At 55.6% G+C, this 12851-nt stretch overlaps 3 protein-coding genes across 3 annotated transcripts in view; 1 reads left to right on the top strand and 2 right to left on the bottom strand.

Annotated features, from left to right (window-relative positions):
- Nucleotides 1-12851, top strand: part of LOC100226816 (uncharacterized) — a 1189242-nt gene that overhangs the window by 203336 nt on the left and 973055 nt on the right. The gene's annotated exons all lie outside the window — the stretch shown is intronic.
- The window catches only part of LOC121469068 (uncharacterized), a 662903-nt gene that overhangs the window by 136569 nt on the left and 513483 nt on the right, over nucleotides 1-12851 (bottom strand). The window lies entirely within an intron of this gene.
- On the bottom strand, nucleotides 187-1190 carry LOC140680921 (olfactory receptor 14J1-like). Its single transcript, XM_072919826.1, has one exon. The coding sequence runs from the start codon at nucleotides 1117-1119 to the stop codon at nucleotides 187-189; it is 933 nt and encodes a 310-aa protein (XP_072775927.1). The 5' UTR covers nucleotides 1120-1190.

Below are 12851 nucleotides of genomic sequence, written 5' to 3'. Positions count from 1 at the left end.
TGGACACAGTCTGTGGGCACAGGGAAGGTGAAGAGAAACAAAATGATAAATGGCACAATGACATTTCTTTCTAATGTGGAAAACATTAAAATGTAAAAGAAAGAAAAAGAACCTCAAAAATTATACCAACAAGAAGTATCAAAGATGACTTTTATTGCAAGTGATTTGCAGAAATTTGCCAGCAGTTCAATGTTCCTGAAAGCATCCAGTCATCAGTGTCCACACTGCAGCCTTGAGCTCCTGGTTCCTCAGGCTGTAGATGAGGGGGTTCAGGGCTGGAGACACCACCGAGTACAGAACTGACACTGACAGATCCAGGGATGGGGAGGACATCGAGGGGGGCTTCAGGTAGGTAAATACACCAGTGCTGAGGAACAGAGAGACCACAGCCAGGTGAGGGAGGCAGGTGGAAAAGGCTTTGTGCCGTCCCTGCTCAGAGGGGATCCTCAGCACGGCCCTGAAGATCTGCACATAGGAGAAAACAATGAACACAAAACAACCAAATGCCAAACACACACTAACAGCAATGAGCCCAAGTTCCCTGAGGTGGGATTTGGAGCAGGAGAGCTTGAGGATCTGGGGGATTTCACAGAAGAACTGGCCCAGGGCATTGCCATGGCACAGGGGCAGGGAAAATGTATTGGCTGTGTGCAGCAGAGCATTGAGAAAGGCACTGGCCCAGGCAGCTGCTGCCATGTGGGCACAAGCTCTGCTGCCCAGGAGGGTCCCGTAGTGCAGGGGTTTGCAGATGGACACGTAGCGGTCGTAGCACATGATGGTCAGGATGGAAAGCTCTGCTGACATGAAGAACATAAAGAAAAAGAGCTGTGCAGCACATCCTGTGTAGGAGATGGTGCTGGTGTCCCAGAGGGAATTGTGCATGGCTTTGGGGACAGTGGTGCAGATGGAGCCCAGGTCGCTGAGGGCCAGGTTGAGCAGGAAGAAGAACATGGGCATGTGCAGGTGGTGGCCGCAGGCTACGGCGCTGATGATGAGGCCGTTGCCCAGGAGGGCAGCCAGGGAGATGCCCAGGAAGAGGCAGAAGTGCAGGAGCTGCAGCTGCCGCGTGTCTGCCAGTGCCAGCAGGAGGAAGTGGCTGATGGAGCTGCTGTTGGACATTTGCTGTGGCTGCACGTGGGCACCTGTTCATGGAGAAAGGACAGGTACAAGTCAGGAGAGGCTGCTTGGAGCCAAACCTGGGCCATTCCCTTCAGACTGTCCTGCTGGGACTCACCCACCCTTGTTCATGCTCTGGGAAAACCTTCACCCAGGTCCCTGCCTGAGCTCCAGCTGTGCTGGCTGAGTGTGCCAGGAGCAGCCAGGCCTGTGTGTGGGGGCTCTCAAGGAGCCATCCCTGCCCTGCTTCCCTGGGTTTGTGGCCATTTGGCAGAGGGACAAGGCTGGATATTCAGGATTTGTCAGGGGAATCACTCCTACTGCAGGAAGCCTTGGTACCATCTGCACTCACACTTCTAAGGGAAATAGATGGCAGGAGTTGATTTTAGGAATTGTTTTCCTACCCACACACCATTCCTGACTCTCTGAGGTCAGAAATCCCCAGCATTCCTGCTGCACTCAGAGTTTGCCACTGAGAGATGTGAGAGGCAAAGGATTCCCTGTGGCTGAGGGCAGGTAAGGGGCTGGATGGATTTGTTCCCCCAGCACTGCTCTGCTCAGCCCCCTTTGCTTCCCTGAGCATCTCCCTGGGCCTGGACATCCCCTCCTGAGAGGTGCCTTGTCCCTGCCAGCGCTCACAGAGCCCATCCCACCCTATGTGCCCTCGGCCCGGCCCTACAGAAACCTGCCTGTGTGCAGGGCCCTGGCTGGGGCAGGCTCTGTGTGCAGCTGGGCCCTGCAGAGGTGATGCTGCTGCTGTCCAGGGCTGAGGAGTGGCTGAAGGCCCTTTGGAAGGCTCCCAGCAGAGAGACTGACCACCCAAAGTCACAGTTCTGGAGTCTCTGTAAATGTTCAAACATTCCTTTGATGATCCCGTGTGTCCCTTTCAACTCAGAATGTTCTGTCATTCTGGGATTACAATTCCTGTTCTGCTTCTCTCATCCCCCTGTTGTCTATAACCAAAAGAGAAAAAATACCCTTGCCACAGTGTTAGAACAGTAAAGTAAAAACCAGAACTTTATTGGAAGCTTCCACATGTCCCAGAGGGGATGGGGTACACCCAGCCCATGATTTCAACAATTCATTAACGTTAATTAATTAGTATATTTAACAGGGACACCCAATAGGAGTTTCAGTTGCCCCACTTCCACACCCCTGGCTCAAACCATTGGAATAGGTCCAAGGGCTTCTTTGCCCCAGGTTTTCTTATCACTGCTCACATTTAAAAACCGAAATGGTCTTCTTGTGGGTTCTTTCCCTGATAATAAGACTATATAGCATTTAAAAAATGTGTTTAGACAGGTTATTGTTCTAAAACCTAAGAGAAAAGTAAGGAAACATATTAGAGTTAATTAAGGATTATAATTACATTAAGTATATAATAGTAGTTAAGTAGAGTTCATTAAGAGTTTAATAGAGTTAGGTAAGGATTATAAATTTATAATTACATAATAGTAATTTATGGACCTACAGATATACGAAAAATGTATAAAAAGCAAAATTCTTCATGTCATCACCCCAACATTCCCATCCTGCTCCAAGCAGGAAATTGAAAACACTCTCAGGAAAGCTCCTGACCTTTACAGCAATCCCAGGCTTACCTTCTTTGGGAAGTGCCCTCCGGAGCTGTGCCCAGGCTGGTCTGGAGCTGGGAGCAGCCCTGCCCCACCCAGCCCCTCTCAGCAGCAGCACCTGCCCTGCTCAGGGTGGCTCCTTCCCCCCACAGCTCCTGGCCAGCGCTGGCAGCAGCTCCAGGGCCGGCTGAGAGCTGTCCCTGGCAGGCAGCAGAGTCCTGGCCCAGCACAGCGCCCTGGGCTGCAGGACCCTGCTCTGCAGGACAGCCCTGGGCACCCCTGGCTGCTCTGCACAGGAGATGAGCAGAGAATGTACTCACAGGGGCTGTGGGCATTGGGATGTTCCAGCTTTAGGAGATCACTGCAGGAGCTGCAGCTGCATTGTCCTGCAGCCAGAGGTTCCTGTGCCAAGGGCTGGCAGTGATTCTGCCCCAGGCACTTCTCAGCCCCTTCCCAGCCCTGACTGATTGAAGCTCTCTGAGCCTCTGTGCTGTGCCCGGGCTGGCTGCAGGCAGTGCCCCAGCCCTGCTGGGCTGGGAGAAGAGCTGCTCAGCAAGAGAAATGTGCTTTTGAAGCTCTGCTTGGTTACCAGGATCACCCTCTGTGCCAGGAGCCCGGCCCAGCTCAGCAGCACAGACACAGCACAAGGACTTTAATGACCCTCTGGGGCTTTGTGCTCAGGCCCTGAACATCAGGCCCTGAGAGGGAGCTGCAGAAACCTCTCCAGAACTCCAAGTCAGAATCCAATGTCAAAGTTTCTCGGACTTTTAATGGGTCCCACTGAGGGACACGACTGAGAAAGTGTCCCCAGGCCCCAGGCAGAGCAGAGAACTGGAGGCACTGATGACAGGTGGGGACAAAGAGAAGCCAAGTCTTGCTGCCCTGGGGCACAGCAGGGTCTGTGCCACCAAGGGCTGTGAGGAGACACCTTGTCCTGAGGCCCTGGGGCCTCCTGGCACAGCCCCAGCCAGGCTGGGCACTGTCACTCCCTGGTCCTGCCCTCAGCATCCCCCCCTAGCCCACATCCCAGTGGCCTCAAGGATCTGCTGGAAGGAGTCCCTGGGGAGCCTTGGTCAGGAATGGCCCTGGGGGCTCCTTCATGCTCCCAGGGACTGCAGGTTTTTCAAAGGACTTTGGCTTTTGCTTTTGCCTTGGAGTGTCTGAGAGCTTTCTGCAATCCTGGCCACCAATTATCTGCTGTAATTAGTCCCTGGAGAGGCTTTGTCAGGAACAACACTCAGTGGGGCTCATTAATGCTTCAAGGTACTTCAGTTATTTTAAGGTACTTGGTGTTTCTGCTTTGATACAGACTCTGTGAGAGGTTCGTGCAACCATGGCCAAAATTATCTGGTTTAACGAGTCCCTGGAGGGCTTTGTACTAACACTCAGTGAGGCTCATTAATACTTTGAGATACTCAACGTTTTTAAGGTACTTTGGATTTTCCTTTCGACACTGGGAGTTTCTGCTATTTTGAGTCTCTGAGAAATTTTTGTTCAATCCTGGCCTTCAGTTCTCTCCTCCAAGGAGTCCATGAGGAGTGGGTCCCATTAATGCTTTGAGACACTTTGTGGTTTTCTTCGGACTTTGACTCCTGGAAAAGTTTGTGCAATCTCCTCTCAGGCCCTGGGGTTCCTGGGCTCAGCTCCAAATGCACCACGGGGCTCATTAGGATCAAACAAGTCTTGACAAACCATGGCTCTGCCTTGATTTCCCTCTGCTCTAAGGCATTTCATCAGGAAGATTTCTTTAATTGTTTTGGTTTGCCAGTTTGAGATTTCTTGGCCAATGCATCAGTTAGCGTGGTGGGTTCAGTGTTGGGTAATTACCAGCACATTCACTAGAATATACTTACTCGTTTCCTGCTCTGAGATAGGATTAGGAGCAAGTCAAAGTAGGTTCAGAACTTCAAAAGAAAAGTTTAAACTTTTAAAGTAAAGTTTATTAACAGTCACTAAATGAAAGAGTAATAAGAATCAGAACAAAACATTCAAAACACTTCCCCTCTCCATACAACCTGACAATGTAAAGACACCAAAGCTAACATTTTCTGTCAGTTCACTTCAGGAGGGAAGTTCCTCTTGATAATGTTATGGAGACTTCTCCACAAGAATACAGTTATCTCATGGCTTTTCATTTCCACAAATAGCAGCTGCCCAGAAAAATCTGTAACTGTCAGATCCCTCCCATATTTTCACAGCTATTCCCAAAACAGTATTTATAGCCCATGTTAACTTAAGGGATATTAGTTTAAAGATAAGCTTTTTAGTGGCAAACTTCTCTTCATCTATTTCTGAAATCATCTTAATCTGTGGGAACAGAGGTCTTCTTCTCTCCCTGAGGGCACAGGGTCTCATCAGTCTTTCTTTTCAAACTTCTCATGGGATCACAGGTACTTCAAGATTTGCTTACTTTAGCATGGAGGCCTTTACTGAAACAAGTCATCTCCCCATACTTTTCAATGCCTAATAGGGAAAAAGAGAGTCTGATGTATCAATGACATCCTTCTCCATAGCTTTACCAGAGGATTTCAGCCCCAAGATCAAGGCATCTCCTCATCCCTCCCATCTGGGACTCAACTTCCTCTTCACTGACCTCGGTGTCATCACGTTGCTCCTCTGTGTGCCTGCCCTGTGTCCTTTTCTCTCACTGCAGGGAGGATGGCAGCACTGGCAGAGTCAATATCTGCCCGGGGCTGCAGATGGTTCCATGAGCCCGGCCGGGCTCGGTCCTTGCGGCCGGAGCTGTTTTCCCATGGAGGTTTCTGCAGCGGCTGCGCTGGGGCTGTGTCAGGCTGGGCCGCGCTGGGGCAGGGCCAGGATCTCAGCAGCCAGGCCAGAAGGCTGAGACGGGGCTGGGCCGGCCTTGGCACCTCTTTGGGGCCAGAAGGGAGAGAGACCCAGCCAGGCTTTCTCATCTTCAACTTGTGTCTGCACAGAGGCGTCTGCAGTTTCCTTAGTGGTTTAACAGAATGTCAGCTCTCAAAGCTAATTGGTTTTTTTGTCAGACACGCAGGAAACTGCTAGCAGCTTCTCTCAGGACATCACTTCTGTGATGCAAAACCACCACAGCAGCACAGAGCACAGAGCTCCTTTGTCCATATGTAGTGGTCATGTGCCCGAGGCCTCAAAATCCCACCTTGGGAGATTTCTGGGCCCTCTCCAAGGTGTTTTCAAATGAAAACATTTAGCTCAGAGTCTAAGAAAATCACCAGAGGACAGGGCCAGCCTGATCTGTCTGTCCTGGCTACTTTTGTCTGGGAGCAATCCGTGGATATATGGAAATTGGCAGGCCAAATTCTAATTTTGGCCATGGTCCCTGGACATGAAGGCCGGTTCTTTTCCACAGGAATGAAGGAACAGAGCCCCAGTGTTTCAGGGGTGGATGAGAGGTGACCACCACAGTACAAGGCCAGCCAGAGCTAGCTTTTTTTTTATAAGACATAACCTTGCATATAGGGCATTTTTTAAGGAGGATACCCGTTTTGGCGATGAGCATCTGAAAAGAGGGACAGTTCTTTTCCATAACAAGGAAAGCACAGAGCCCCAGTGCTGCAGGAGCTGATGAGAAGCAGCCCTTGGCATCCCAAGATCAGCCAGACCTGTCAGGTGGCCCCTGAGAGGCCAAGCCAGCCAGACCTGGTCCATGTTCCCTCGGTTCCATGGGGCCCCACAGTGTCCCAATGGTCCCTTGCTTCCAGGAGGCCCTGAGGTGTCACAATGCCCCCTTGGTGACACCAGGCCCGGAAGGGTCCCAATGGTCTCCATGGTTCCATCAGGCCCCACAGAGTCATAATGGTCTCTGTGTCCATGAAGCCCCGCGGTGTCACCATGGCCCCTTGGTTCCATGGGCTCCAGTGGTGCCACAATGATCCCCTTGGTTCCATGAGGTGCCCACAGTGTCACAGTGATCTCCATGGGAAGGGAAGAACTGAGCCCCAGTGTGGCAGGGGCAGCCACCAGAGGCCAAGGCCAGCCAGACTGGATGGTACTGGCAGATTTTGGCTGGGAGCAACCGTTGGATATAGGGAATTCTGGAGGCAGATCCCCAATTTTTGTCATGGGTGCCTAGTTGAAGTGGATGTTTTTTCCCCATAATAAAGAAAAGCACATGGGCGCAGTATTTGAAAGGCAGATAAGAGGTGGCCCTTGGGTGGCCAAGGCAGCCAGATCTGTCTCAGACCTGGCAGATTTCATCTGGGAACAATCTTCGTATATAAGGAAATTTGAAGGAATCCAAATTTCGGCCCTGGGTCCTTGGAGGAGAAGGACAGTTCTCTCCCATAGGAAGGAAAGCCCAGAGCCCGAGGGCTTCAGGGGCAGATGAGAAGCAGCCCTTGACATGCCAAGGTCAGCCAGACCTGTCAGGTGATCCCCAGGAGGCCCAGCCAGCCAGACCTGTTCCATGTTCTCTTGGTTCCATGGACCCCACAGTGTCACAATGGTCTCCTTGGCTCCATCAGGCCCTGGAGTGTCACAATGTTCCCTTTGCTTCTGCAGTGTCACAATGGCCCCGTGCTTCCATGAGGCCTTGCAGTGTCACAATGGCTTTGTGGTTCCACAAAGCCCTGATGTGTCACAATGGCCCCTGGGCTCCGTGTGCCCTCGCTGTGTCACAGCGGCTCCTCTGTGACACTGCGGCTGCACAAGGTCACCGTGGACCCTTGGTTCCCTGTGGTTCTGTAGTGTCACCATGGTGTCCTTGGACCTGCATTGTCACAACTGACCCGCGGTTCCATGAGGTTCTGCAGTATCACTGTAGCAGTCAGAGGCCCTGCAAGGCCTCCCTGGCGGTCACTCACCTAAGATAAGAAATGCCCAAGGCACGGTGACTGGACCAGCCCCACAAGTGCCTCTGGCGACTGGACAATTTCCAACACCCCAGTACCCCATATAAACACCCATTTCTGCCCAGTTTGGCAGAAGAGCTGTCGCTGCATCCCTTCAGAGGAGCTGGCAATAAAGGACATCGCTGTGGAACCGCATACAGCCTTTTCCTCTCTCTGTCCCTGTGTGTCTGCCAGAGGCACTTGTGAGCTCAGAGCGAAATCACCAAGAGCTGAACTCACAGAGCTGAAATCACTCCAGAGGTGCTCGCTAAGTTGCCTGTGGCTGGGAGCTGAGCCGAGGGACCCAGACAGGCTGAGCCTGACAGCGCAGCGCTATCCGGGACACCCACGGCAGCGGCAGCCCGGGGGTCAGATGGACCCCTGGGACCCCAGGCAGCATTAACCTGGAGTGACTGGGATCACAGAGGAACCATAAAGAAAGTTACTGCAGTAATACTGGGACTATCTGGGAGTGACTGGAATCATACTGGGAGTGACTGGAATCATACTGGGAGTGAATGGAATCATACTGGGTGACTTGGAGTGACTGGGACCTTACTGGGAGCAAACGGTACCATAATGAGAGTGACTGGGGTCATACTGGGATCATACAGGGAAGGACTGGAACCATACTGGGACTGCCTGGAACTATTATAGGGGTGAATGGGAACACCTGGGAACATGCTGGGATCATGCTGGGATCACGCAGGGAGTGACCAGGATGATACTGGGATCACACTTAGTGTAACTGGAAGTGACTGGGACCATACTGGGGTGACTGAGAGCCACAGGGCCCATGCTGGGAGTGGCCTGGGGGGAGCTGGGGGAACTGGCCCAGCTGGGGCTCAGGGTTGTTCTCCCCCAGGGCTGCCCCGGGTCCTGCTGCCACACCTGGCCCCACAGAGCCAAGGGACTGGGGACAGCTGAGGGACAGAAGACAGGGACAGGGGACAGGGGACAGCTGAGGGACAGGGCACAGCCAGGGAACACGGCCTGGCTGAGGGACACTGAGCCCCAGCACTTTGCCCTGTTGCCCTTGGGCTCCCAGCACAGGCCCAGGGGCAGAATCCCCTCCAGAAACTGCTGTTTGCTTTCAGCTCTGCTCTGGAACATTCCCCAGGAGCCCCTGCAGTGGCTGCAGCCCAGCCGGGTGACCGGGGCCACCAAAGCCGCTCCGGCAGTGCCCTCCTGTCCTGGGCAGGGCACGGAACACCCAAGGAAAGGCTCGTGCTGGGCTCAGGGCAGGGACAGGGCACTCCCCTGGTGCTGCCACGGGCACGACAGAACCGGCCTGGGCAAAGGATTGGGATTGATGTCCCATGGAATCCCAGCAGGGATTACTTCTCATTGCACTGCTCTCATTGGATTGGTCATCAATTCCAATCATTTCCACATGGAATTCCCATGGCAGTGGGTTAGGGAGGAGATCCATCCATGGAATTCTCACCTGACTGGGATGAGAGTGAGATCTGGCCATGGAAATTCCATGGCAATTCCTGCATTCCCAAGTCCCCCATTCCTGAATCCCCCATTCCCATAGGAATTGCCCTTCCCCTCCCACACCCACCTTTGTGCTCCAGAGCCTCCCGACCATATCTGATGTATTTTGGGGGCCTTTCCACACAGGTGTGTCCCAGGTAATGCTTCATCTGCTCCACCATGATCCCTCTGGATTCCCAGCACCTCTGGGATATCCAGAGAGCACCGCTGGACACTGCAAAGCTCCCAGATCCCAGCTGGAAGGAGATGAAATCCCAGCCCTCGTAGCCGTACTGGTGGGATCCATGGACACTCTGTTGGACAGGAGGTCACAGCTGGAAACCCCCTGCACTGTGTGGAGACCTGGGAACGAGGAGAGAACAGACCCATGGAGTCGTGTCCCAGCCCCAGGGAGCCCCTTGGAGCTCCCTGGATTCCCATCCCAGCCCCACGGATCCCCCCCATCCCCGGAGATCCCATCCCAGCCCCTCAGAGTCCTCCATTCCCACAGATCCCAGCCCAGCCCCGGCTGCCGCCACTGCCCCTGCTCTGGTTGTACCGGCCCCGTCTCCAGGTCACTGTCAGCCACGGGCCAGTTCCTGTCCTTGAGCAGGGTCTGGCTGTCCCAAAATCCCAGCTCTGGCTATCCCAATATCCCAGCTCTGGCTATCCCAATATCCCGGCTCTGGCTATCCCAACATCCCAACTCTGGCTATCCCAATATCCCAGCTCTGGCTGTCCCAATATCCCAGCTCTGGCTATCCCAATATCCCAGCTCTGGCTGTCCCAATATCCCAGCTCAGCTCCCGCCCCCATCCCCGGTGTCTGTGCCTCCATCCGGCCCCGCTCGCTGCCGCAGCGCTCGCAGGGGGTCCCGTCCACGTCCCCCACAATCAAGGACTGGGGGACCCCCGGGCCGGGCTCTGACAGCGCCACTTCCAGGAACTGCAGGGAGTGGAGAACTGGGGAGACACAGAGATTTGGGGGAGCTGAGGGGGCTGAGAGTTTGGGGTTCCAGGGGGGTCCACAGGCCAAGGAAAGGGGGGACATGAAGAGCAGGCAGAGCTGGGAAGGAGGTTCAGGGGCTGAGAGCCAAGGAAAGGGGGTGCAGGGACTGGGAGAGCTGGGATGGGGTGTCCATGGAATCCTGTGCCCAGGAAAGGGGGTGCCAGGGCTCCTGAGTGTGAGGAAAGGGGGAGCTGGGAGCTGGGAAAGGCAGGAATGGGGGACCCAGGGTTCCCAGGTCAGGGAAAAGGGTGGGACTGGGGGTTGGGAGAGGTGTGGGATGGGAACATGTTGAGTTGGTGGCGGATAAGGGGGTGCAGGGGGGTCTCAGCGTTGGGCAAAGGGGTAAAAGGGTGTCTTGTTTCTCAGGAATGGGGGTGCAGGGGGGTCCTAGGGGTCCTTGAGCCCAGGAAAGGGGAGTCCAGGGTTTCCCAAAAAGGGATACCAGGGTGGGAACACCCCGGGTGTTTGGGAAGGGGGAGTTCAGAGGGTCTCTGGCTTTGCACAAAGGTGGGGCTGGGGGCTGGGAAAGGCAGGAATGGGGGTCCAAGGTGTTCCAAGGCATTCCAGGATCAGGCACACGGGAAATCTAGAGGCTGGGAGCAGGGAAAAGGGGAGCAGAGGGCCCTGATGTCCGGAAATGGGGGATTCAGGGGGGTCCCTGTGCAGGATAAGGGGAGCAGGGGGGGTCCCGGTGCCGGCAATGGCGATTCAGGGTCCCGGTGCCGGGGTCCCACTCTGCCCTCGCCCGCCAGGAGCGCCCCCAGCCCCAGCGCTGGAGCCACCGCGCTGCTCCTCCTCACTCCCAGTATGATCCCAGTATGATCCCAGTAGGATCAGTCACCCAGGAGCTGCTCCCAGTATGATCCCAGTACAGCCCAGTCACTCCTGGCATCCCCCCACCCCTCTCTGCGTTCCGACCTGTCCCGGCTCCATCCCCGCCCCTCCCGCGGCTGCGGGGAGGAGGAGGAGGAGGGAGGAAGAGGCGGAGCGGCAGCGGGAGCAGCAGGAGGAGCGGGGAGGATGAACCGCGGGGCTCCGGCTCCGCCTGAACTCGCAGCACCCCGGGAGCGTCGCCCCCATCCCGCAGGTGCCCGGGCAGGGGGAGCTGGCCCCAAATATCCCGGGGCTCCCTGGGTTTGGGGTTTTTGGGGGGATGTTTGGAGCTGGCGGGGCTCCAAGGCCGAGCCGCAGCTGCCCTCGGGGGGACATCGGGGGTCCCCGGGAGGTGTTTTTGGGGGGTCCCGGTGCGGGTGGCGGCAGAGCCCCGGCGGGGCCGGGGGGATGCGGGTCCCCCCGCGGTGCGGGTTGGGCTTCCCGGCCGGGCCCTCCGAGCTCTGCCGGGGCCGCGTGGGGACCGCGCGGGAGCGGCGGGAGCGGCGGGGGGACCCCGGATTTGGGGAGCCCCGGGAGAGCCGCGGCTTCCCTGGGCGGGAGCGCAGAGAGAGGAGAGCCCCAGGAGCCCCAGCGGGGACCCCGAGAGGGGGGACCCCTGGCAGTGCCGGCACCCGGCAATGGGGGTGCTGGCGCTGGAGGGGCGGCATGGCCGGGAAAGGGGTTCGGGGGTACCGGGGCCGCCAGGGGCTGCTCCCAGCAGGTGCCCAGTTCCTACCCCTGTGTGCTTCCAGTTTCCTGGGCACTCCCAGGATGAGCCCAGTCAGTCCCAGTATCAGCCTGGTCACTTCCCCTCACTCCCTGCAGGATCCCTGTTTCTCCCAGTATGAGCCCAGTCATTCTCAGTCATTCCCCATTGTGACGCTATTTGCCCTCAGCAAGTCCCAGTTGCTCCCACTTTTCTCCAGTGTGTTCCCACTTCTCCCAGTTGCTCCTAGTATAGTCCCAGTCACTCCCAGTATGATCCCAATATGAGTCCAGTATGATCCCAGTCTGCCCCAGCAGGGCCCCAGTCACTCACACTTGCCCCCAGCATGGTCCCAGTTGCCCCCAGCACATTCCCAGTGGCTCCCAGTGTGGTCCCAGTCACCACCTGCATGTTCTTAGGTACTCCCAGTACATCCCAGTTGCCTGGAACATTCCCAGAGTCTTTGCCAGGCACTCCCAGTTACCTCAACATGGTTCAGCTGCCCCCAGTTTTATCCCAGTCACTGCCAGTACATCCCAGTTGTTACCTGCATGACTCCTGTCATTCCCAGTTGCTCCCAGTTGCTCTCAGTGTGTGTGCATTTGGCTCCCAGCATGGGCCTGGCAGCTCCCAGTAACCCCCAGTCAGGGTCCCTTGGCACCCACTGTAATCCCAGTATGATCCCAGTCACTCCCAGTATGATGCCAGTGCCCCCCAGTGTGATCCCAGCTGCTCCCTGTCAATGCCAACATGACCCCAGTAACCACCAGTATGATCCCTATGACTCCCAGTCTCTCCCAGTATATCCCAGTCACTCCCAGCATACTCCCAGTCCCTCCCACTTCCTCCCAGTTACTTTCAGCATGATTCCAGTTGTTCACAGCCACTCCCAGTCAATCCTAGTATGATTCCTGTCACCCTCCATGGACCTGGCTCCTCCCAGTCTCACCTAGCATGGACCCGGCTGCTCCCACTGTGATCCCAGTATGATCCCAGTTGCTGCCAGAATAGTTGCAGTTGTTCCCAGTTCCTCCCAGTATGATCCCAGGTGTCCCTAGAATAGTCCCAGTCCCTCTCAGCATGGTCCCACTCACTCTCAGCTGTCCCCAGCATGGTCCCAGCTGTTCCCAGTGTGGTTCCAGTTCCCCCAGTATGGTCACAGACACTCCCAGTATATTCCAGTTGGCCCAGTAAGGTTCTGGTGACCTCAGAATGATCGCAGTGTTTCCCAGTTACTCCTTGTTGCCTCCAGCATGATCCCAGTTTCTG

This window comes from Taeniopygia guttata, chromosome 30 (genome assembly GCF_048771995.1).
Source record: "Taeniopygia guttata chromosome 30, bTaeGut7.mat, whole genome shotgun sequence".
Lineage (NCBI taxonomy): Eukaryota > Metazoa > Chordata > Aves > Passeriformes > Estrildidae > Taeniopygia > Taeniopygia guttata.
This window is presented reverse-complemented; position numbering and strand designations above follow the sequence as displayed.